The sequence below is a fragment of the Phlebotomus papatasi genome, chromosome 3 (assembly GCF_024763615.1).
Source record: "Phlebotomus papatasi isolate M1 chromosome 3, Ppap_2.1, whole genome shotgun sequence".
NCBI lineage: Eukaryota > Metazoa > Arthropoda > Insecta > Diptera > Psychodidae > Phlebotomus > Phlebotomus papatasi.
Genome location: NC_077224.1, coordinates 30537319 through 30564779, shown reverse-complemented (window position 1 = coordinate 30564779; position 27461 = coordinate 30537319). Strand labels below are relative to the sequence as shown.

The following is a 27461-nucleotide window of genomic DNA, read 5'->3' as shown; positions in this document are numbered from 1 at the left end:
TCCATATTTTATAATTACCTCCCTTTCACATATTTCTTTTATCTTTTAAACTTTTAATAAAGTTAGAAAAAAGATTTCTTATACCAATTGCTTATTTTTAATTATAGTGTGCATAATACAAAATGAATTTATACGTGAATTAAAAATAAATATTTTTTCAAAACTATTGAACTGATATGATAATTGAAGATATTTTGCGTCTTTCTGGAAGGGGACTGGCGCTGTGGCACATTACTAGATAAACAAATAGGTGGCAATGTTTAGAATCTCACGCAATAATTAGGAACGATTAACCCTTGGACGAGAGTAAAAAATTAGGGTTAAGAAAAAATCATTTGTTTTGATTTATTATTACAGAACATGACGTCACGTCACTGGTGACACAACACAATCGTCTTTAAAAGGCTCAAGAAGAAGAAAAAAAATCAGAAAATATTTTCATGGTCTGTGGTAACATTGTTTTTTCACTAATGAGTAGCCTATTATATTTTACAGGCAGGGTATCTTGATGCGGTCGATTATTTTCATATTTAAAAAAAAATATGATATACATTGGTGGCCAAAATAATAAGACCACTTTTGATAAGCCTACTTTTTTACAGTTCTATTTTTAAAATTTTCCGGTGAAATTAGGGGAAAGTACTCTCCCTTCGAACGTTCATGCCTTCGAATAATGTGAATTTTCTTTTATTTTTCCTAAGAGACGTACACATTTCTATCAAATATTAGTTGGCTTATCATCAATTGTTGATAATTCCGTAATAATTTTGTGTAAATCTCTTATGAAAAACAAAAGAAATTCACATTATTCGAAGGCATGAACGTTCGAAGGGAGAGTACTTTCCCCTATATATGCCAAGACCTACTCTATTAGATAGACGAAAATCTGAATTTACGAAATTTTAGGGTTCAAAAATAAAAAATGGACAAAATTTTTTTATCCTATGTCAAACCCGCATACCCCCTTAAACACAGGAAAAATCCCAATTTCAAAGGTACCCCACATCCCCCTAAATTGAAAATTCAGCTTCTTGTGGCAAATCATCACATACCACACATACACACAGAAGCATGACATTTCCAATGGTTCCCATATGTTTCTAGCGCGCCGAAAAGAACTTTTGGGTTTATTAGCTGTTTTCTGTCAGTGTAGAATTAATTAGCAAAAAGTATATATGCAAAATATAAACCAACTTAATATTGGATAGGCAACCGAAAATCCCAAATTGGCAACCTACGTAGTTTTGAAAATATCTCGTGAAATGTGTACAGAAACAGGGAAAACTTTACACTAAAATCGGTCGCATTTTTCAGAGCTAATGTCATCCCCCCCCTGCATACACACACACACATATATATATATATATATATGTATATTGAAAATTTATACGCAATACACTAGGATTTTGTTAGAAAAATTTCAATGGGAATAAGTGCAGTTTGATTAGTAGCGTCCAAGAACCATAGCAAGGAGAGCCATTCGAACGTAAAGCCCATTTTCCGCCTGACGGAAATAAGCTGCTCGTGGATCACTATCAAATTCCTCACTGATCTCAAATATTCTAGGAAGAGGGTGCATTACAATCATTCTTCTCTTGGCAGCTGTCATAACTTGAGGAGTCACTATGAAATGACCGCACGCCTAAAAAAAATATAAAAATATATTTGTTAATTCAAAATATTTTCTGGAAAAAATAATACACTAATTCACAATGTAAGTTTATACCTTTTCATATTCTTCCTCTGATGTAAATCTTTCTTTCTGGATCCTTGTCATATATAGAACATCAGTGTCAGGAAGAACATCATTAAGAGACGAATAAGTCTTCTGAGAAATGCCTTTAGATGTTAAATAATCCATAATTTCTTGTGGCATCGCTAAATTCGGTGGACTCACGTACCGCAATTGTACATTATATAGTGTAAGGACACGCGCTAGCGAATGCACAGTTCGACCATTTTTTAAATCACCCACCATAGTTATGGTTAAACCATTCACAGTTCCAATTTCTTCGCGAATAGTGAATATATCTAGAAGCGCCTGTGATGGATGTTCTCCAATTCCATCGCCTGCATTTATAATAGGCTTTCTGCATACACGACCAGCCCGAGCTGCAGCGCCTGGTTCAGGGTGACGTAATACAATTACATCACAATAACCTGCCATTATGGTAATACTATCTTCGAGGGTTTCACCCTTTTTTACTGACGAACTTGCTGCATCAATAGCAACTACATGACCTCCCAATCTTAACATGGCGGTGGTAAAGCTGGACTGGGTTCTTGTACTAGCCTAAAAATATATTTTTATTAATTTTGTAATATATTAGGAGATAGTAATTTAGTAATACAGTGGTGGCCAAAATAATACGACCACCCCTGATAAGCCTACTTTTTTAAATTTGTAATATTTTATTCCAACGCGTTGAAATACATGTAGAAATGGCCAAGTGATATCCATGCGTCCCATTCGGCCATTAGAGGTTTATATTTATATTAGGGGAGATTCTTAATAATCTCACCTACTATAATCCTAACAAAATTTCATGTCGTCCGATCGAGCTCAAGCTTGGCCAAAATGTGTTTCAGCACTTCCTGATCACGAATATATATGTGGCTAATTTACGTTCCCGGCCGGCCGGCCGGCCGCTCTTTGGAGCTTAATAGCTCCTAAACTAAAAGAGATATCGACTTGCGGTTTTCGGCAAAGGTTATATATCGAGTGAAAATTGCAACTTGGTGCATTGACCCCCCCACCCCTCCTTCCGACATTTATTTTTTTTTAAACAAATTTTTATTTAAACAAAAAAAGGGGGATATTAATATCCCCCTTTTTTGTTTTCTCAATAGCTCAGCCCCTATGGCATTGATCGGGCTCAAATTTTAATATGTTATAGCTGGGCCTTAGGGATTTCGATCAATACCAAACTTAAGGTCACCTGACCTCCCTGACCCTAGATATAAGTGTCCAAAAAAAATTTCTTAAAATGGCCATAACTCCAGTTCTAAGTGTCAGAATTTAAAAAGTGAGGGCTTTTTGGAAAGCTCTCATGAAATGCCACTTCCCCTTCTAACATCACAAGTTCATAAAACCACCACTACGGGCGCTATTTTTAAAAAGATTTTTCAATTTTCTAAATTAAATAACTCAAAAATTCCATTGTGCATCGGACTGAAATTTTAGTATGTTGTATGGGACTCTTATGATTATCTTCATTCCAGACTTGGTACTTATTGAAAAATTTAAACTTTTTTTATTATGGTAATTAAATGCGCCACCATGTTCGTTTATAATGGAGGCCCTAACGCGAAAGTTCTAGATTTTCTAAAATTTCACATAGTTTCCTTTATCCAAACTTGGAAAATTAATTGTCAAGACACTAAATAATTACTGACATTACACTAAAACTTCGTTGTTTTTTTTTTAAATACTTGAAATATATGTGTTAATTACTATAGATAAAAGTGGTCCTATTTATTCTCTCAACAGATCATCACTATTCACGTATGTCAACATAAAGGTCTCTAAAAGTCTCTACACTATGAGAAATTTCTTTAAAAAATGCCTGTTTAAAGAAAATTTCCCCTAATCCTATGTAGGCAGAAAAATCAATTTTTTTTTAAAAGGCAATTTTCGACGAACATTGCTTCTAGTGTGTAGACACCATAATGGACAAATCAACAATTCGACGTATGGATATCATTTGAATATTTCTACATTCTACATTAAAATTTGTTCAAAGTTTCAAAGTAAAGTTTCAGAAACATACCCCCCGTTGATTGGTTATTGTGACATCATAAAAATGGAAAAATTCCGATCACAAGCTCATTTATAATCAATTAAATTAAATTCTGTGTAAATCAGACCCGTAGGAGGAATTTGAGGAAATTGTTTCTTTGAAAGAAATTAATTTTTATTGAATTTTCTTACGTGGGTCATATTCATGGGCTCATGAACCGGAAGTCAGAATTTCTGCTCACATGAGACATTGTGGGTTTTATTGGGGATGAGTTTGGCTACCAATTTTGGTTACTGGTTTGTAAATCAGACCCGTAGGAGGAATTCGTTTCTTTGATAAAAATTAATTTTTATTGAATGTTCTTACATGGGTCATATTCTGTTTCAATCCTTCTACTATTTAATTTTAAAATAATTTTAATAATTCTGTTTCATAATTTGTGATAGATAGAAGACAAATAAGCTTTCAACCAATAAAAAGGCATAATCAAGGACTTCAGGGAGCCATTAACAACAAAAGCCATTGCGAAGAGGAACAGTCGTTTAAGAAACAACTAAATCTCTTAATCCTCTTAATGGCTAGGAGTTCAAGAAATTTATTACTAATCAAATTTTCATATATTGAGCTATGTAAGATAAGATAAGATTTAGCCAGGGGTCAGTTCTCCATTTCGGATATTCCGATGCATCCAGGCCACCAATTGGGCTTATGCTTTCCCACTCCTATTCTATCTTATCCCCCGATACGGGTAGCCGCTCAATATCACAGCTCTGTGGGCTATCAAGTGCCGCTACTATATCACAGCATCCCTTCTCGGTGTGTGTTTGGGATCAGTGACAGCGAATATTTGTATCGACTGAAATACCACTTTCATGTCGAAACTCGTTTTCGTACCAGTCTCTATTGTTTAGGCAGTTTACTTTTTTTTTGCCAATATGCACCATTGACATTACTATTCATTCATTCACTGGACGAATTCAAAGCCGATATGGCATGAGAAATCTTTTTCTGCTGCTGCTCAGCTTTGAACCCCAGACCTCGCAGTCATGGAGCTACTACTCTATCCACTGACCCACTCGAGGCCTGAGCAATGTAAGACAAATCTATAAATCAATTTCTATCAAAGAAATAATTTTTGGGTGGTTGATTTGTGGTGGTTACTCAATATTGGTGGTCAACTTTTTACTCAACATAACACACTATGCCTCATGTGCCAAGGAATTCTGATTTCCGGTTTATACGTCTATGACTATTGCCATTGTACGAAAAAGTCAATAAATATCAAGGATTTTTTTTTCAATTTTTCCCTACGTTATAGATGTTGGTCAAAGTACAACTAAAAGAATAGCACTTCTAGATTTTTTTTAAATCAAAATAAAAGGTCTGCAAGTACTTAATGTCTATTAATCCATAATGTAAAATAAAAATTTACTTCCCGAATCCTTAAATGCTCAATTTTTTTCATGTCTTGTTTTATATTTTACTAAATGTTGTCTACACATTATTAGAAATTTTTTTTTTAAATGCATTTTTTTTAAATTCTGACGTCTCTTCCTAGGATAGGAGAATTTTTCTTTAAAAAGGCATTTAAAAAAAAATTTACTAGTGTGTAGACGCCATAATAAAATAAATGCATGAGTAATTATTCAAATATTTGACTTACCTCATAGAAAATGCTGGCCATTACTTTCCCTCTCAGAATATCGTCAATTGGACGTTCTTTGCAAACCTTTCCTTTCAAGATCTGTGCCAAATTAAAGACGTCATTAAGTTGTTCCTTCGTAAACATACTGGAAGCTAAGATATGCTTTCCCACAAGGCCATGAGTGATCTGATGATGCATGCCTTGATGGTAGGCTCCAGTAGAGTCTAATCGAGTTCTCTGAATCGGTGATAGAGCATGATCATATCTTGGTTCAGCCAACAATTTTGAGAATATATCATTGGTCTGAACATCAGTTGTATCCCAAACATCAGTTTGACATTTATAGGGAAGCTGCATTTCGAGCTGAGGTTTAATTGTCCATGTACGAACATTTTCGCCATATCCTGGCGGTGAAAGTACTTCACCATCTACATAAGCCACTTCTCCGCGCAATACAACACGATGCACTTTCCCACGGATTTTCATTCCACTAAACGGAGTCCATTGGGACTTGCAATAGCGTGTTATTTTCGGAATTTCCCATTCTTCATCTATATCTACTTCCACATACGTATTAGGCTGATCAGGTAGATTAAAAATCTTTTTAGGATTACGATGGAAACGATTGACAATATCTTCGATGGTCAAACGCCCCTCAGAAACTGCATTTAGTAAAAGAGGAAGAATTGTTTCCAGGACAGGGAATCCCGGTAATCCTTTTTCTGACTTCATCTTCTCTTCATAAGTGTGTGGAGCATGATCTGTAGCAAATATGTCAATAACATCGAGATTGTCCCATAGTGCCTTTTGATCTTCCAAACTGCATAAGACTGGTCTGACTTCAGCTAATTTTGCACCAATCCGTGGTATATCCTCAGTGCTGAGGAATAAATGATGAGGACATACTTCGCATGTAACTTTAAACCCTCTTTCTTTAGCAGCACGAATAAGTTGAATTTCCTCCTTTCTCGCAACATGGCATATATGAATGGGACGATCAGCGATACCAGAGAGAAGAATCATGGTACCAATTGCTGCTTTTTCTGCATGTACCGCCAAAGGGGCTCCTTTTGGCCAAGCAGCAATATGTTTTTGCCACACAGACATATCATTCAATCTGAGTGTTGAAAAGGTCTCATTGAGGTACATCTTCAAAGCCGCAGCCTAATATTGAACATTGCACACAACAAATTATTATTTGAATAATGCCCAACGCACAATAAGTTTTGTTTATTAAACATGTTTTTGAAATTTCAATGAGAGTGAATGAGATCTAGATCTAGTCATCTCGCTCATTCTCATAGGAAATTTTGAAAACATGTCTACAAACAAAAGTTATTGTGCGCTGGTCATAAGAGTTTTAATAATAATAATAATAATAATAAGTTTGGGTAAGGGCAGAATCACATTGACAGTCAAATGCTTACCGTATTTAAAGTTAAAAAAAAACAGAAATTTATCATACAGTCTTTTTGCTCACTGTTTATCCTATATTTTCGTTTTATTTATTCAATTTTATTATATTATTTTCACCCAAGGCCACCGTGTATGAGATAAGATAAAACAGTAATTGAGAATTTGCCTAACAATTACAATGAAAATGCGTAAATTAACGAAATATGATGAGGATTTGACTGTGACTATGAGCATTTTACTATCAAATGTGATTCTCCCCTAAAGCTTCTAAAAGCTTACAATAAACAGCGATTCATTTATTTTCGTTTGTGTGCATATTACCGAATTTGCAAAGGTAAGTAGTTATTTCTAGGAATTAGTAACTCAAATATTTTATGATATAAATTCACATATATACATAGTTATTCACATTTTGTTATTATTGCAAAGTGTTTTGTTAAGGCCAGATTCTATTGCAATTTTATGTTTAAATTTCTGATTCTCAGAAACCTCTCTCTACCTTTTAATTTAAAAAAAATATATATTGGATTATTTTAAGTCACTATTATTTGATTTAAAAATGTCTTGAAATACATATATATTTGAGTCGGATATTGGGGTGTCATAAGGGTTACGAAAGATTTCCAAAACACCAAAATTTTTCAAATTGCGATAATTAGAACCGGAGATATGACTATTTGAAAATTGAATTTTTGACCCCCTATAGGTAGGGTGAGGGGGTCGGGGGAATTTAAATTTATTTTTAATTGAAACTGAAAGCTCTTAGGCCCATCTATAACATTAAAATTTGAGCCCAATCGATGCCATAGGGACTGAGTTATAGAGAAAATAAAATTTGGGGGTGTTTCAAAATAGCGGAAGTGGGGTGGGGGTGGGTCTGACATCACCAACTTCTAGCGATTTATCGACACCGAAAACCGCTAGACGATATCTCTATATTTTCGTTTTCTCCCCAGAAGCGTTTCTACTCCGGACGGGACGGACGAAAATCAATCGATTTTCAGCATATATATGATGATATTCGTGTCAAAACGTGTAAACTCAAAATTTGGGCACGATCTGACGAGGTCGGATTTCACCTAGAACCACAAAAAACTTCACGTGTAATAAGTATTGTGAATTACAATTGCACTATACAAAAAAAAATAACAACTTTTTTGGAACACGGATCTCACATGGTAAAATTCATAGTATCGTGTCCCTGTTTAAGTACCTGTTCTTAACCTACACCTGACCTGTCCTACACGTTACAATTGTCTTTAATTTTTAGCTGAGATTCTTTACAATCTCGTACAGTTTTTTTTACTCACCGTTTATCGAATTTTCGTTTTATTTCTTCAATTTTCTTATATAATTTTCATCTAGTGCCACCGAGTGTGAGGTAAGGTAATACGGTAATTAAGAATTGAAATGAAAATGTGTAAATTAACGAAATTACGGTGAGATTTTGACGGTGAGGCTTTGACGGTCTGACGGTGAGCACTTTACTATTACAGTAGACTCTCACTCAATCGGCTCTTTCTCAATCGGGCGACAACTTTTGTTGAGAAGTTTCACATTTAATTATGAAGCTAATTCGCTATAGTTCTTCCTATTTTATCGTGATTCTTTATAATTGAGCAAAGGAATTTACAAAGGCTTTGACGCTCAATTCTATCGCTAAACCGGATGACATTTTGCCCCATATTCCCGATTGAGAGAGAGTCTACTGTAGTTAATGTGATTCTGCCCTAATATTCTACATAAATAGTTACAAATCCAGAGAAATTTTCATATATATTTTGAATGTAGGTTTTGGGCAATTCAGCAGGGGCTTGAGAATTCTCGTACAGGATAGAATAGTTTAAAACATATGTATCTAGAAAAACTTTGAAAAAAAATCAAATTATGCATTACGAAAAGAATTTTTCAATTTCCAGGGTGATATTGTTTAGGGTTTTGAGTTTCAGGGTTAAAAAATCACGCTAAGTCATCGTCATTTTAAAATCAGGTATCTTTGAAGCCGAAACATAGGGGAAAGTACTCTCCCTTCGAACGTTCATGCCTTCGAATAATGTGAATTTCTCTTACTTTTCCTAAGAGATTTCCACATAATTGTCACATAATTATCAATAATTAATAATAAGCTAACTAATATTTAATAGAAATGTTTAAGGCTCTTAAGAAAACTTAAAGAAAATTAACATTATTCGAAGGCATGAACGTTCGAAGTGAGAGTACATATACCTATACGTATAACATATACCTTAGTTATTACCAAATATACCGAAAATAAGTACTGACACATAATACCGATTAGAAATGGTTAGGTGCATCGCAGTAGTATTAATATCCATGTTTATGAAAGTATCACAGCTTAAACCGATTTAAATTATTGATATTTCTTTAAAAGGTTTACAGTATTGTATTTCATCAGAGAAGCCTTAGTTGTGAAAGTATCACCGCTAATGTAACTTACCTCGCTAGCACATTCGTGGATTGTGTTGAAATTATCGGATGAAGCTCCTACATACACTGCATAATCACATCTTGAACCGGCTTTTGCAATTTCTTTCACAATTTCAAAAGTTTTTCTATCTGTCACAGAAGGATTTGTGTTTGGCATAGCCAGTATCATTGTTACTCCTCCGGCAAGGGCAGCGGCTGTGCATGTGCTATAATCTTCTTTGTGTGTATTACCTGGTTCTCGCACATGTGTATGTACGTCAATAAATCCAGGTAATTTTATCATGTTGAGAGACATCATGCAATCAGTATGAGTTTTAAGACGAGGTGCGCCACCAATTTGTCTCATTGCTTCTACCAACATTTTCGTGCATTTAACATCAGTAATCAAGGGTATAGAGTTATCAACAGCTAAGCGACGAGTTCTATATCCCTGTGTCATAAATGATGAAACACGTCGTGCTCCGCCACCGCTCATTGGTAGATTAATCACCAAGTCGAATTGTCCACTAGCCAAGAACTGTGATAGATCTTTCAATTCACCAGCCTTTTCCTCAGAAACTGAATTAATGGAGTCAAAAGTCCATTGCACTGGTTCAATCTAGAATTAGATTAGAAAGAGAAAGATTAATGTCTTGGACACACTTGCGACTAAAGTCCAGAGACGACTAAGCTCGTTCACAGCCAAGTCAGTTCCTAACACACTACCAAAAGAGGATTAGCATTCAGTGGCACTCACAAAACATAACTTTCGTTGGTTTTTATGCAGATATTTCTACTGAAATGCACTAGTAGTCCTTTGAAAATGAAATTACTTTTAAATTTACTTCACAATTAACGTATAACAACAAGAATTATTTACTAGAATCGCCTAAATTGGCTTAAGTCGCGAGTTAGCTTCCACCTCACAAATAATTGTAATTAACAGTAATTATTGCACGTGTACTGAAACATGATATTACAAATAGTTTCACTTTCAGAGGAGTATTAGTGCATTTCAGTAGAAATATCTCCCTAAAAACCCAGGAAAGTTATGTTTTGTGGATACCAGTGAATGCTAATCCTCATTTTGTAATGTGTCAGGAACTGACCTGGCTATGAACTAACTTAGTCGTCTCTGGACTTTAGTTGTAAGTGTGTCTAATTTAATTTTTTTAATATATGATTACTTATTCTTTATGGCTGAAATAAGTATTTTAGCCATATTTAAGACCAACTCAAGAAGAGTTTCTTGCTCAATTAGCTTCATACGCATTTGATATCATTCTTGAGCTCATTTTCGGATATGTTTTTAGAGGTATTCCAGGCGAATATGTAGTACAAACATACTTATGACCGGGAAATTTGCCATTTCAAATTATTGAAGGTTAAAGGTCAACCACTTTGGACGGCCCATTTTTTCAAACAATTTGGTTAAATTCGGATTTTTTGGAAAAGTATTGTAATTTCGAACTCGGCTGCATCGGTCTTCATCGGTAATGATTCGATTAAGTACCGATTTTTTGATTTTTAAACGCTTTTGTGATTTATGAATCAATTTGATCTCCAATAGTCGTGTACGCACCAAAAGATCATGCGAAAAACTAATTCACGGTGAGCTCTATCTCGTACTACTTATATAAAAGCCAGTGATAAGCCTAAATCAGCTTATAGAGGTGTGATTCCTTCGTTGCAAAATCGGATTGTGACAAACTCGAACGATATTTATACATTAAATTGTATGAGAAATGCATAAAAGTAATCTGAAAATCTTTAAAGTTGATTATCTCGGAAACTATGAGAGATATAGGCCTCAAACTTTATATCCATTTAGAGCCACTTTCAGGCTTGATATGTGCAAAATTTCACTGGAAAATTAAGAAAATTGGACGAGAAATGCATAAAAGTGTCTGAAAATCTTTAAAGTTGATTATCTCGGAAACTATGAGAGATAGAGGCCTCAAACTTTACATCCATTTAGAGCCTCTTTCAGGTTTGATATGTACAAAATTTCACTGGAAAATTAAGAAAATTGGACGAGAAATGCATAAAAGTTTCTGAAAATCTTTAAAGTTGATTATCTCGGAAACTATGAGAGATAGAGGCCTCAAACTTTACATCCATTTAGAGCCTCTTTCAGGCTTAATATGTGCAAAATTTCACTGGAAAATTAAGAAAATTGGACAAGAAATGCATAAAAGTGTCTGAAAATCTTTAAAGTTGATTATCTCGGAAACTATGAGAGATAGAGGCCTCAAACTTTACATCCATTTAGAGCCACTTTCAGGCTTGATATGTGCAAAATTTCACTGGAAAATTAAGAAAATTGGACGAGAAATGCATAAAAGTGTCTGAAAATCTTTAAAGTTGATTATCTCGGAAACTATGAGAGATAGAGGCCTCAAACTTTACATCCATTTAGAGCCTCTTTCAGGTTTGATATGTACAAAATTTCACTGGAAAATTAAGAAAATTGGACGAGAAATGCATAAAAGTGTCTGAAAATCTTTAAAGTTGATTATCTCGGAAACTATGAGAGATAGAGGCCTCAAACTTTACATCCATTTAGAGCCTCTTTCAGGCTTAATATGTGCAAAATTTCACTGGAAAATTAAGAAAATTGGACAAGAAATGCATAAAAGTGTCTGAAAATCTTTAAAGTTGATTATCTCGGAAACTATGAGAGATAGAGGCCTCAAACTTTACATCCATTTAGAGCCACTTTCAGGCTTGATATGTCCAAAATTTCACTGGAAAATTAAGAAAATTGGACGAGAAATGCATAAGTGTCTGAAAATCTTTAAAGTTGATTATCTCGGAAACTATGAGAGATAGAGGCCTCAAACTTTACATCCATTTAGAGCCACTTTCAGGCATGATATGTGCAAAATTTCACTGGAAAATTAAGAAAATTGGACGAGAAATGCATAAAAGTGTCTGAAAATCTTTAAAGTTGATTATCTCGGAAACTATGAGAGATAGAGGCCTCAAACTTTACATCCATTTAGAGCCTCTTTCAGGTTTGATATGTACAAAATTTCACTGGAAAATTAAGAAAATTGGACGAGAAATGCATAAAAGTGTCTGAAAATCTTTAAAGTTGATTATCTCGGAAACTATGAGAGATAGAGGCCTCAAACTTTACATCCATTTAGAGCCTCTTTCAGGTTTGATATGTACAAAATTTCACTGGAAAATTAAGAAAATTGGACGAGAAATGCATAAAAGTGTCTGAAAATCTTTAAAGTTGATTATCTCGGAAACTATGAGAGATAGAGGCCTCAAACTTTACATCCATTTAGAGCCACTTTCAGGCTTGATATGTGCAAAATTTCACTGGAAAATTAAGAAAATTGGACGAGAAATGCATAAAAGTAATCTGAAAATCTTAAAAGTTGATTATCTCGGAAACTATGAGAGATGGAGGCCTCAAACTTTACATCCATTTAGAGCCACTTTCAGGCTTGATATGTGCAAAATTTCACTGGAAAATTAAGAAAATTGGACGAGAAATGCATAAAAGTAATCTGAAAATCTTTAAAGTTGATTATCTCGGAAACTAAGAGAGATAGAGGCCTCAGACTTTACATCCATTTAGAGCCACTTTCAGGCTTGATATGTGCAAAATTTCACTGGAAAATTAAGAAAATTGGAAGAGAAATGCATAAAAGTGTCTGAAAATCTTTAAAGTTGATTATCTCGGAAACTATGAGAGATAGAGGCCTCAAACTTTACATCCATTTAGAGCCACTTTCAGGCTTGATATGTGCAAAATTTCACTGGAAAATTAAGAAAATTGGAAGAGAAATGCATAAAAGTGTCTGAAAATCTTTAAAGTTGATTATCTCGGAAACTATGAGAGATAGAGGCCTCAAACTTTACATCCATTTAGAGCCACTTTCAGGCTTGATATGTGCAAAATTTCACTGGAAAATTAAGAAAATTGGACGAGAAATGCATAAAAGTGTCTGAAAATCTTTAAAGTCGATTATCTCGGAAACTATGAGAGATGGAGGCCTCAAACTTTACATCCATTTAGAGCCACTTTCAGGCTTGATATGTGCAAAATTTCACTGGAAAATTAAGAAAATTGGACGAGAAATGCATAAAAGTGTCTGAAAATCTTTAAAGTTGATTATCTCGGAAACTATGAGAGATAGAGGCCTCAAACTTTACATCCATTTAGAGCCTCTTTCAGGCTTAATATGTGCAAAATTTCACTGGAAAATTAAGAAAATTGGACGAGAAATGCATAAAAGTGTCTGAAAATCTTTAAAGTTGATTATCTCGGAAACTATGAGAGATAGAGGCCTCAAACTTTACACCCATTTAGAGCCTCTTCCAGGCTTGATATGTGCAAAATTTCACTGGAAAATTAAGAAAATTGGACGAGAAATGCATAAAAGTGTCTGAAAATCTTTAAAGTTGATTATCTCGGAAACTATTAGAGATAGAGGCCTCAAACTTTACATCCATTTAGAGCCTCTTTCAGGTTTGATATGTGCAAAATTTCACTGGAAAATTAAGAAAATTGGACGAGAAATGCATAAAAGTGTCTGAAAATCTTTAAAGTTGATTATCTCGGAAACTATTAGAGATAGAGGCCTCAAACTTTACATCCATTTAGAGCCTCTTTCAGGTTTGATATGTGCAAAATTTCACTGGAAAATTAAGAAAATTGGACGAGAAATGCATAAAAGTGTCTGAAAATCTTTAAAGTTGATTATCTCGGAAACTATGAGAGATAGAGGCCTCAAACTTTACATCCATTTAGAGCCACTTTCAGCCTTGATATGTGCAAAATTTCGCTGCCCGTGAAAATCCGCAAAAAATTTCGCGACCCGCGAAAATCCGCGAAAAATTTCGCGACCCGCGAAAATCCACGAAAAATTTCGCGACCCGCGAAAATCCACGAAAAATTTCGCGACCCACGAAAATCCGCGAAAAATTTCGCGACCCACGAAAATCCGCGAAAATTTCGCGGCCCGCGAAAATCCGCGAAAACATTCGCGACCCGCGAAAATCCGCTGGTATATATAAACATATATACTATGTTTATATGTATGTATGTATGTATATATATATATATATATATATATATATATATATATATATATACAGTGGAGGAAATTTAAATAGGTATTTTTTCAAAGGGGGTGGTGTGGGTGTGGGGTTAGTCCAACAAACCTAGTTTTATTATGCCAAGTAAAGGTCTGCCCAAGGATCATTTTTATCATAGTGACCCGCACTCACTCTCGTGCGTGCGTGAATACCAGTCGATTAGTCGAATTTATGGTACAAATAGGGGGGAAATTTGAATAGGTATTTTTATTTTTTAATATTACTGGAACCGTTCTTTTATAAGAAATTGTTTATATTGATAATAAAATGATCAAATTAGTCTTTTCCTTCAAATTAAAGCCTTCAACAGTAAGAAAATTTTATTTAATAACTAGAATTTTTGATTGATAGAGGCCATAAGATTTTAAATAATAAAATCGTTCTAATAAAAGGCTTTAAGGAGCTTGGCTTAACAATACTTGCTATTACGTAGAGAATGAGTAATTCAGGAAACATTATTTGCCAATTCGTCAATAAAAAGGACTCTTAGGGACGAAAATAAGGTACTTTAATAGGTATTACCATGTTATGTGATAAGGATTTGGTACGAACTTTTTGCAAAGCTGTGACTATTTAAATTTCCTCCACTGTATATATATATATATATATATCTACATATAGAGGGAGTGAGAGAGAGGGAGAAATGGCGCAATACCATGTGTGACGCCGCTTCTCCCGCTTTTTTCCCCACCTGACGCTACGAGCAAAATTTCTTAAAATTGCAATCTTTAACTTGAAATATCTCGAGAAATCATGGAGCAATCTCCAATTTTTTTTTTAATTGGTTTACTCAAGTAGCGCTACAACATGAACATAAAATAATTCAAATTGCATAAGCCAGTTTCGAGATAAACTATAAAAACCGGTTTTAAACCGGTTTAGAACCGGTTTTTCAAAAATCTAAAAACATAGAAATTATCGTACGCGCAAGTAGATATATTTAAAAAAAAATCATGAAGATATCTCTTTCCAAACCGGAGATATTGCGTACTACGGACGGCCGGCCGGACCCGAAAATGGCGGACTCATTTTTGGCATCAGGGATGTTCAAAACATATACCCTGTGAATTTCAGCTCGATCGGAGCACTTTTAGAAAATCGGAGTATCACAATAGGTGTGATTATGAAAGAATCACACCTAATTACAATGAATTACGTAAATTACAATGCGGATCTAGTAATATAAATCTAGTAAAAAACAGATTAAAAAGATTTACTTACTGCAATCATAATTATAATTTATGTATTCTATTTCCATTTTCAGTCTTAAATGCTGAATTGGAATTAACATTATATAATAATGAGAAAATAAGAATTTTATTATTAGATTTGTATTTCCCCAATTCAACGTGTGATAGTCTTTCATGATAAAACAATTAGTCAATAAAATAAAGTATACAAAAAAGATAACAACCCGCTCGCTTTCAGTATCGAACTAAATTGAAAGTGGTGATAAAGTCAGTCGTTCTTCAACACTCAAAACAGTATCGTGTGAATTCTGATAACAATTCCTGTCTTTTTCTGCAATTTCTTTAAAATTAAATTAAATGTGACAGCATTACTTTATTATTGCTCACAATCGCAAATATAGAAAAAGCGTTAGAATATTTTTAAATAATGTTAATACATATTTGAATCCGAAAGTACATTAGCATTCTAAAAAATTAGCATTCTAAACATTAGCATTCTAGAAATAATACATTTTCTAGTGATAAAGTTAAGATGGGTAAAACAAGTTCGAAGCACAAACTTCCTAATAATCCGATGGAACAGGAGATATTGAGACAAAACCGAATCCGGAAGCGCCTACGTGACGCAGAAAAACGAAAAGAGAAAGCAGAGAAGAAGAGAAGGAAAGAAATAAAAAAAAATGATAAAAAGAAAAAAAAGAGCAAGTGTCCTGAAAATAAAGAAAAATTGGAAGATTTAAAAACACCTAAACCTCCAATAATTTTGCCTGACAAGAAAAAAGATTTATACTTAAATAGTGAATCCAAATATTTGGATCATGTAAAAGAAATGCAAAATCAATTGAGTCGCGATAGTGAAATCTTCATTCTTAATCAAGTTCTCTTTTCTATCCAATTTCTTGGAAATTTTGAAAGGTATGTATATTTTGATTATATATATATATATATTAGATGAGCACATATATTCTGTCAGTAGAAGACGTCGAAAGTTTGGAGTGGTATATCTCAACTCCTGATGAACATAATTGAATGAGTGAACTATTGTTGAAAAGCTTGGCTCATTAGCTCTTAGAATCTGGTATAAGCAATATCACGGTGCGACAAAATTTACCTTTTTGTGGGTGTCTTTGACGAGAGTGCCAAAACTTGTTAGAGGGTCATTTAAGGACCTCAAATCTGCAATCCGTTTGTTCGGGTCACCTCTAGATTTTTTTGGAAAAGCATTTTTTGTTTTTCGCTGTTTTATAAAATTCAAAAATTCATATCTCCGGTTCTAATTATCCGGTGGTAGTCACATAAAGCTAAACTGATGCGTAATTTCATCCTCTATAACTCTTGTGAACATATCAAGCATCTACGATGAAAATGAAGTATATTTTTTAAAGATTTTTTGAAAAAGGGCACCTAAAATGGTGCATTTTTCTATGTTTTTTCCATCTTCTAGTAATTTTCCCACTTTAATAGAGCATTTTATATGTCAAATAACTATGCCTAAAAGTTAGAGAATTTAATATTCTTTCATTTTCTTTTGGTTTGAATTTTCTATTTTAATTTGTTTATTCACAATAATTTCTTGAAAATAAAGTGCATTAAAATCTCTTATTATATATAATTATATTAGTATCTTTGTCTAACCTACTGAAGAGCATTCTCTTTTGCACTCTCACTTACAAATTTCATATAAAAAGAGGTGAAATGAAAGAAAAGAGACGTATTTAGAAATAGAGAGAGAAGAATAGCTGTTATGAATGCCAAAAAGCTATTCTTCTCTCTTTATTTCTATATACGTCTCTTTTTTTCATTTCGCCTCTTTTTATGTGAAATATGTAAGCGAGAGTGCAAAAGAGAATGCTCTTCAGTAGGTTAGACAAAGATACCAAATAATTATATATAATAAGAGATTTTATTTTTATAATAATGCATTTTATTTTCAATAAATTATTGTGAATAAACGAATTAGGATAGAAAATTTAAACCAAAAAGATATGAAAGAATATTAAATTCTCTAAATTTTAGGCATAGTTATTTGACATATAAAATGCTCTATTAAAGTGGGAAAATTACTAGAAGATGGAAAAAACACAGAAAAATGCACCATTTTAGGTGCCCTTTTTTAAAAAATATTTAAAAAATATACTTCATTTTCATCGTAGATGCTTGATATGTTCACAAGAGTTATAGAGCATGAAATTACTCATCAGTTTAGCTTTATGTGACTACCACCGGATAATTAGAACCGGAGATATGAATTTTTGAATTTTATAAAACAGCAAAAAACAAAAAATGCTTTTCCAAAAAAATCTAGAGGTGACCCGGACAAACAGATTGCAAATTTGAGGTCCTTAAATGACCCTCTAACAAGTTTTGGCACTCTCGTCAAAGACACCCACAACGTGTCGCACAGTGTATGCTATGGGTAAACCATGGTCAACCAGAACCACTTATGTTGAAGAAAACATTTTTTGCAACGTCATTTTTGGCCATACACTGCTAGGACCAGGAGTGTCCCACAATTCTAACACATGGACTATTTGTTAGAGGAAATCAAAAGGTATAATTTGTGGAAGAAACCTTTTTTTGGACATCTCATTTTTTTTTATTCATCGACTTTTGCAAGAATTTTGAAATGTTAAACACAAGGAAAAAAATACAGAAACCCTTCTATCCCTGAAATATCCCTTCTATTTCTTCTGATCAATTTTCTGACCAAAGAGACAAAGTTAGTGACTTTGATTGTTCTGAGTACCCTCCCCCCCCCAAAAGGTAATCTAAGGAATCGAAATAACACACGCATTTGCCTATCATCCCACTCCTTGTCCTCCAGAAACCATTCTTTTGGGAATATCTCAAGAAATAAACCATCGATCCTTTCCATTTTTGGATATGTTTTTGACATTGCCAAGGCGGACATTTCGTCCTCAGACACCAATACTCAAACACCGGATGAAATATCCGCTAGGACACTCTTTAAACATATCCAAAAATGAAATGCATCGATGGTCTGGTTCTTGAGATATTCGTAAAAGAGTGGTTTCTGGAGGGGAAGGATAGACGTTGGTGTGAAATTGAAGTGACATTTGGATTCCTTGGATCAACTTATGGGGGGATACTCAGAACATTCCAAGTCGATATCTTCATCAGTTTGTCCAGATAATGGGATAGAAGGGTTTCTGTAATTTTTTCCTTGCGTTTAATACTTCAAAATTCTTGCAAAAGTCGATGAATAAAAAAAATTGAGATGTCCAAAAAAAGGTTTCTTCCACAAATTATACCTTTTGATTTCCTCTAACAAATAGTCCATGTGTTAGAATTGTGGGACACTCTTGGTCCCAGCAGTGGATGGCCAAAAATGACGTTGCAAAAAATGTCTTCTTCAACATAAGTGGTTCTGGATGACCATGGTTTACCCATAGTATATTGCTTATACCAGATTCTAAAAGCTAATGAGCCAAGCTTTTCAACAATAGTTCACTCATCCAATTATGTTCATCAGGAGCTGAGATATACCACTCCAAACTTTTACCTCTTCTACTGACAGAATATATGAACTCATCTAATATATATATATATATCAATTATCAATACATTGAGTATATATTCCAAATAAAATTCTCCAACCGAAATATGATATCATAATTCACATTTATTGTCGTCCAATATCGAACTCTTCAAATTGGATGAAGCACATAATGTAAGAATATAAGACTATAAATCACAATTAATCGTATGATTACTTGACTTATATAGAAATTTAAGTAACTCATTATATGAAAAACATATTTATCTAAGAATTACAGAATTCCTCTTGCGGAAAGTCCTTTATCTAAATCAATAATCATAAAGGGGAAAGGCTCATAATTTTGTCCAGTTTCTTATTTTGGGACACTTTGAAGATAAAATTGGAAAGAACAAATAAATTGATTAAAATTATAAATTTTTATTCCAATATTTAATGAATAATGAATTCTATCTAAATATTTGTTCTTTTTGGAAGATTTTAACACTAAATACGTTAAATTTTGAATATGATTTGAGTTGAAATTGCTTTGTTGAAAATTCAGTGTGAGCAATTGCTTACGAGAATAAGACAGAACTTCGTGTTTACTTCAGTCTTATTTAGCTGTGATGAAGTACTAACAATGCTTCTTCGCTTTTTTTGAGTGATATTATTGAATATTCATTGAATATTGTGTTGATTCACGTTAGTGGTGATTTGTACATTTGACCTGAAGTGAGATTTGCCTTGTGAATTACGTTTTTCGTGTGAAAAACGGGAAATTTTCTAAGACATTTACCAGTAAGGTGATACTCCTTATTTTGGACAGGTGTTTTTCTCACGAAATTTCGTGAAGTTTTAGCTTTTGTGATGACTAGGTTGGACAAATGCCTGGAGAAACAAAGGAGTATCATCTCTACGAAAGAGATGTAGCGAGAAATGCCTTGAAAGGCTTCCGGAAAGGCCAGGGAATGAGCGAATCCGCACGTACATGGTGTACCGAAGTCAACTCATTTTAATGAATGATATGTAAAGTCTCCGAGCTTCTTGTGACATTCTACGTTTCCCTTACATGAACAGGAAGAGGACTTGGTAAGATTGGTTCATGAAATTAAGAACAATGGACATCCTGTTGAGGCGGATTAGCTGTCCAAATTTACAGCCAAGTTGTCCAAAATAAGAGTCAAATTCACCTCTACATATCAATTCATTTTTAAACGTATTAAAACTAATTTTAGTAAAAATAAGACGATAAATAGCTTGACAAGTTTCTAAACAACCCTTATGAAAAGAGAGTAACAAAAAAAAAGTCAATTAGTATTGAAAATATCGCATGTCAAACTTGGAACATCGATGCTTATAAGCAGACTGGACCAAATTATGAGCCCTTACCCTATAGGTTTGTGTCGAAAGTAGCTGTAATGAAGGTATCTTTCCGATTATTAGTGGTATTCCTACTGAGTTCCTTCGGTTGAACTTCTTACACAATTCTAAAAGCATGTATACAACACACCATCACGTCCAAAAAAACATGACCAACCATACTTGTACAGTTTTTCATATCAATTATCAATTTTATTTGTCGAAAGTTACAAATGTGTTTGTATATTTGAAAGGGTATTCGCAAAACCTGTATACAAAAAATCTGACATGCATAACAAGATAGCGCAATGATAATTATTTCATAAACACAAAATTGCAAATTTATTTTCCAATTACTTATGTCTGCCTTAACAGTTGACCACGCAAAGGACAAGATAACTTTTTCCTTCTTAATGTAATTGATAGAATTCGCATTTTTTAAATCAGCAATGAGTGTAATATTTTAGAGAAATTATTTACTTCAGTTAAATTAATTTTGGATATGCAAAATATGTAAAACAATAAAATTATTACTTTAACACATCAAGAAATGTTAAACCGAGCAAGTTAATTGCTATCCCAGCAGATCGAAAAGAGGGGCCCTTCCGCCTAATTAATAGCCCGCCCCTAAGAAAACTAAAGATTCAACAATTAAACTCCTCGAAATAATCCCCCTTTTTTAATTGTTCAGAAAATAAATTTCTTGGATTCTCATCTGTAAAAGAAATCTTATCTTAAATCTGTAAAAGAAAAAAAGAAAAGATTTGCCCTCAATAAATCAATTTTTTTTGAATTCCTATAGAATTCAAAAGCCTGAATTAGAGTTCACATAATGAATACCCTATTATATCGTTGATATAATAGGGAAATTTATCTTGAAAATGTTATTGACATGCAAAATTTGATAATCCTAATAGTTGATTGTTGTATACAAACACTACACTGACCCCATTGACTTTTCTTAGTTGACAACAACGGAGTTGGTAATTACACTTGGAGCATACAATGTGGTCTTTATGGAGGTCATCCTGTCCCAATTTTTGTCCATGATTTATTTCCCATTACCCATTGGAATATCTTATCTTATTTTCCAATTATATTTTTAGTGAATTATGGAGGGCTCGTGAAGCCATCCGAGATCTGGAAAATGCAAAAACTGTCGAACTGTGTCAGCATAGCAAAAGTGCTTTGATGCCCAACGAATTGTGTGACGCTATTGACCAGAGAATTATATATGTGCCGAGGTAAGGATCATACTTATTTAAATTCAATGCCATAATAATATCTTTTACTTTAAATTCTAAATGTACTTATTATTAAAGGCATGGCCAACAAAAAAAGATTTACAGTCGATTCAACACAAGGACTATGTATATTGTTCATGACAACATTGAAATATCCAATCCTGGAGTGACTTCACCATACAGCCTTATTACTGATGCGCCTATTTACAAATTGGAATTAGATGAATCTAAAGAAAATGAAATGAATCCACCTGTACGACATGCGGGATTTGTCCGACTGAAGTGCTCTGAATCAGTTGATAAAGTGAATATAACAAATGCAACCATCAAACATCGGACTATTTCACACCCAAAATCATTCTCGAGTAACGACAGTGAAAGCGAAATAGAAGAAAGTGATATATCTGTGGATGGATTACATAAAGTCCGTTGTAATACGTTTCAAACAATGAATAGTAAGAAACCGCGGAATAGTTTTCTTTGTTTGTCAACAACACCCTTAATTAATGGTACAGCGCTAAGTTTTTCAAATATACCATCGACGAGTACATCACCATCGAGCAGTGAATATGATTATGCTTATATAACTGCTCTCCATACACATAGACCACTTTGTACAATGAGAAGCAGTAGTTCATCTGATGTGCCACTCAGCACAGTATCATTACCAGTTACATGTTTTACAGATGTTGCAGTAGCTTTGAAACACATTGATTATTCCAGATATGTTGATGATAAACGATCTAGCGTATCAACTGAAATTGAAGAGGATGACCCTTATGATATGCGACAGTATCTCAATTCAAAAGCTTTCATGGGATACTTCATACAGATGTTTCAGGAACAATTAGCTGAGAATCTCAAGATAACACATCAACAACTAAGAAAAGCCACATGGAAGGGTGCTGTGATATATAGTGAAATGGGAGAACATGATTGGGAAATTGTTCCTGCAATTCAATGTCCATGGCCAGCCGAAGCTCTAGAGTGGCGAAATCGTTTGCGTGCCATTAAAGAGAATACTATGAATCGCAATAGGAATACATGGCCTACGGAAGAGATGATTAATCACATTATTCGTATGGACTGTCACGTTATACCAATAGGATATATGCCAAAAGTTGGACAAAATCTCCAACGTGAATTAGAGTGGAAACTTGTGTTTCCAAATGCTGAACGCTATTTGGTGAATTCACTATCAAATCCTCAAGTAAAAATCTACATGATGACGAAAATACTGATAAAATGTTACATAGAGCCACACATTGATAAAAATTTGAACATGTTCACTATGGAACATTTGCGTGCTCATCTTTTTTGGCACTGTGAAAATACAGTTTTATGGTCAGAATATTCTCTGGGCTCAATATTTATGGATTTTCTAAAGTCACTTCTTAATCGAATTAAGTCTCAACGATTGCCTGATTATTTTATACCACGAAGGAATCTTCTGGAAAATATACCACAAAAAATTCTCGTTGAATTGCATAAAAGAATTTTTCGTATCACTGAAAACCCAGTTATGTATATTATCAGAGCAATGAGAAATGTTAGATTTTCCAAGGATTTTTATCCAAGATTCAAGTTCAAGAAATTATATAAATGTCTTATTGTTGAAAATCCTGTAGTTATTCTTATGAAATCTGAATCTCCACATGAGATCAGGAAGGATCCAAAGAAATTTGAATTCCATCAACAATTAAAAGATGCAGCCAAAAAATCACTTGACGATGGAGATAGTGATTTGGAAAATTCAGATGATAATGTTATTGTCGACTGTCACATGGAAGAATATTATAAGAAAATCAATGAAGACCCTGATAAGAGACGACGAACAAAACAAGTAAAATTTGTACAAAAGAAAATTCTCGAAAATATTGAGAGAACAAAAAGACGACCATCGACTGAAACCATTGATATTGACGTAAGATATTTTTAACATGTATAACTTTTTCTCATTATAGTACTTATTAAAGAATTTATGTACTTCCATTTAGGTGTACAATAAACCTTTGAATTATTTAATGTAAAATAATACTTAGGGAATGTTTTTAAAACAAAAATTATTGTGTGTTGAGCAAAATTGCACGGTCCCAAGCTTTATAATGACTAAATTTTTCCTATGTTTTTCAATAAATGTGACTAATTGCACCCATATTTTGAAAATTAGGGAAGTGTCGCATAGGTCCCATATTTAAAATATATTACAGAGTTACATTTATTGATATATATAATACACACACACACACACACACACACACATATATATATATATATATATATATATATATATATATATATATATATATTATACCATCTAACGTTTCGGAGTGACTCCAGAGTAGCACTACAAAAATCGCTTTTTCTACGACACTAATGGTTTTATTTATTTAAAATTGCTATAGTGTCCTCGGTCATAGTTTTTCTGACATCTTTTAAAAGTTTGACCTAATTCTGACTCTTCGTTTAGTTGCTATCCCCAGTTTTGCTTGACAGGTTAGAGAAAAAGTGGGAAAAAAATTTTGTGCAAAAAATCTCATTGCCAAATTCAAGAAAAATGCCGGTTTAAAGCAATCTGACTATAAATTTGTTTTTTACTCAAAGAAATGTCGTTCTACAGTGCACGAAATTCAAATAGGTATATCGAAATTGAAATAGGTATGTGGGTGGTCGGTGGATCGGATCAACTTAGTATTATTATGTCAAGAAGAGGTCTACCCAACATCCATTTTTATCGTAGTGACCCGCATTCACTGTCGTCCGTGCGTGCATACTGGCCGTTAATTCAATTTCGTGGTATGAAAAAGTGCGAAATTCAAATAGGTATTTTTATTTTTTAATGTTTCTAGAACCATTCTTTAATAAGAAATGGTTTATATTGACAATAAAATGATCAAATCTGTCTTTTTATTCAAATTGGAACCTTTCAACAGTAGGAAAATTTTATTTGAAAACTAGAATTTATGATTGATAGAGGCCATAAGCTTTTATGTAATGAAAACAGCTTAATCAAAGTCTTTAGGGGAATTAGTGTAAAAGTGAAAGCTTTTACGAAGAGGATGAGTCGTTTGGGTAACATTATTTATCAATTCTTCAAGAAATAGGACTCCTAAGGGCGAAAATACTGCACTTTCAAAGGTAATACCATGTTATCTGATTTGGAATTGGTACAAATTTATTGCGAAGCGGTGACTTTTACTTATAAAACTTCTCAAATACTGGAAGGATATTGTAGTACCAATCACTACACGTCGCATCCGACAAATCCTGATGACTACAAACTGCCTACAGTGAATAAAACCGCTAAAGAAACTACTACTTAAGAAGCACCATTTTGCCGCTCGATTGAAATTTGGCAAAAAAAAAATTTCCATGGCAAATTTTGACAGATTGTTATAAATTGACATTTTTTCTTATCCGAAAAAATAATATTCCGTCACTTGTCGTCCAAAGAAATCTATTTTTTCTGAATTCCAATCGAGCGGCAAAATGGTGCTTCTTAAGTAATGGTTTCTTTAGCGGTTTTATTCACTGTAGGCAGTTTGTAGTCATCAGGATTTGTCGGATGCGACATGTAGTGATTGGTACTACAATATCCTTCCAGTATTTGAGAGGTTTTATAAGTAAAAGTCACCGCTTCGCAATAAATTTGTACCAATTCCATATCAGATAACATGGTATTACCTTTGAAAGTGCAGTATTTTCGTCCTTAGGAGTCCTATTTCTTGAAGAATTGATAAATAATGTTACCCAAACGACTCATCCTCTTCGAAAAAAGCTTTCACTTTTACACTAATTCCCCTAGAGACTTTGATTAAGCTGTTTTCATTACATAAAAGCTTATGGCCTCTATCAATCACAAATTCTAGTTTTCAAATAAAATTTTTCTACTGTTGAAAGGTTCCAATTTGAATAAAAAGACAGATTTGATCATTTTATTGTCAATATAAACCATTTCTTATTAAAGAATGGTTCTAGAAACATTAAAAAATAAAAATACCTATTTGAATTTCGCACTTTTTCATACCACGAAATTGAATTAACGGCCAGTATGCACGCACGGACGACAGTGAATGCGGGTCACTACGATAAAAATGGATGTTGGGTAGACCTCTTCTTGACATAATAATACTAAGTTGATCCGACCCACCGACCACCCACATACCTATTTCAATTTCGATATACCTATTTGAATTTCGCGCACTGTATTCTGTAAATTTTAATTAATAGAATTCAAAAAAAATAAAAATAAATTTGAATTTTAAGAGCGAAAAGAGTTTGAAACATTTTTTTATATTGTCGTATTTTGCGCCTAAACTAAAAGAGATAATGAAAAACGGATGGTATTTTTGAGTTGATTGAACCAAGTCTAGAAAAAATTATCTTACTGCTTTTTTGTGTATTAATGAAACAGACATTAGAGGGTTAAATATTTTTAGTTTTGTAAAAAGTAAAATAATCGAGAAAAGAGGCGAACAAAAATGTCAAGAATCGCAGAATACTCGTAGTAGAATCGCGAAATACTGGCTTTGAAAACTTCATATTTTCCTATATTTTGACCTATTTTTTCAGCAATTGTGTGATTTAAGCTTTACTATTAAATTAAAATAATATATTGCCGTACATTTCAGATTTATTAAAGAAATATTGGAAAAATAAGAAATGTTCAAAGCCAGAAAGCCTTCTCTAACATATACATATTCCAAAAAGAATTAGACAAAAAAAAATGGCAAAAATTGAAACTTTGAGACCATTAAGATTGTATGATTTATTTATTTATTTTTATCTCATTTCAGTTCATTATCCAAAAAAATATGATGTCAATTAGACGAAATGTAGTGCTGAAATTATTTATCAGCCACTATATAGAAATGGCACATGTTGCTTCATTAACTTTTCGGAGCCTCAATCAAGGTACAATGTATCTGAAACATGCTGATCGTCTCTGCAGACTCTTTTACATAGATGGTTATGAGTGGGATGGTGAAGAATATTCACAAAAAATAACTTCTATGCATGTAAAAATTGAACAAGCAAGTGTTCAAGACATTCCCAGAGATCGACCAGCTCTACCACGCCGAGAGAGTACTCTTGATCCACCCAAAAGGAATCGTGTACGAAAACTACTAACTTGTCAACAGCAATCATCAGTTACAGAAGATTGTGACAATTTACCCTACAAGAATATAACATCCCTACCAATATCCCCAGATACGTTTGAATGGTCAAACAATGATAAATGGAAAGAGGAAGATAATTCAGACTGTCCTACAAATTTGTTAAAATCCAAGAGATATAGTCAACAATACAGTGATGGTAATACGAATGTTACAGTTGCTGAAGTTTACACATATCAGAAGAATAACACTGATAAACATGAATTTCACAAAAATGGAATTTTAAAAATTATCCAGGAAAGGACAAGTGGATGTCATGATGAGATTATCATACATAATGACGAATCATTCACTGAAGATTCAACGGTAACAAGTGCAAATTTAGCAGCTATTCTAGGAAATATATGAAAATACTGTGATTTGTTGGGAAGCTGGGTAAAATGACATTAGCCATTAGATTAATTCACACGATACGTAAAATCATTCGAAAATAGGAATGTATTATATTAAATAAAAGATAAATAAAACTTACTTTTACTCCTTGTTCGGCATAGAAATCGGCAGTGCCCATTGAACCAAACAACTTGTAGCCCATTTTTGAAAGAGTGCGAACCGATGAAATAAGTTCCATTTTGTGCTGAATGAAAAAAAAACGTAGTGTGAAAATCTTATCAAGCTAAATGTAATTTTTTTTTGTAATATTCAC

The 27461-nt window shown here is 33.4% G+C and overlaps 2 protein-coding genes across 2 annotated transcripts in view; one reads left to right on the top strand and one right to left on the bottom strand.

Annotated features, from left to right (window-relative positions):
- Positions 1-1360: 1360 nt before the first annotated feature.
- The window catches only part of LOC129807505 (CAD protein), a 36461-nt gene continuing 10360 nt past the window's right edge, over positions 1361-27461 (bottom strand). The window contains exons 4-8 of the mRNA XM_055856803.1: positions 27288-27392; positions 9260-9847; positions 5404-6549; positions 1727-2293; positions 1361-1642 (exon numbers count right to left, since the gene is read on the bottom strand). Coding sequence (XP_055712778.1) covers positions 1445-1642; positions 1727-2293; positions 5404-6549; positions 9260-9847; positions 27288-27392 — 2604 coding nt within the window. The 3' untranslated portion in view covers positions 1361-1444. The remainder of the gene's footprint in view (positions 1643-1726; positions 2294-5403; positions 6550-9259; positions 9848-27287; positions 27393-27461) is intronic.
- On the top strand, positions 15854-27335 carry LOC129807524 (uncharacterized). The gene is made up of 4 exons (XM_055856853.1): positions 15854-16451; positions 21501-21638; positions 21717-23562; positions 26435-27335. The coding sequence occupies exons 1-4, from the start codon at positions 16069-16071 to the stop codon at positions 27161-27163; spliced, it is 3096 nt and encodes a 1031-aa protein (XP_055712828.1). The 5' UTR covers positions 15854-16068; the 3' UTR covers positions 27164-27335.

What these genes read in the sequence shown, in the direction of transcription:
- LOC129807524 (XM_055856853.1), top strand. Translation starts at nt 16,069, where the DNA reads ATGGGTAAAACAAGTTCGAAGCACAAACTTCCTAATAATCCGATGGAA. An exon ending in TTTCTTGGAAATTTTGAAAG is followed by an intron (nt 16,452 to 21,500) that starts GTATGTATATTT and finishes TTATATTTTTAG; the next exon opens with TGAATTATGGAGGGCTCGTG. An exon ending in AGAATTATATATGTGCCGAG is followed by an intron (nt 21,639 to 21,716) that starts GTAAGGATCATA and finishes TTATTATTAAAG; the next exon opens with GCATGGCCAACAAAAAAAGA.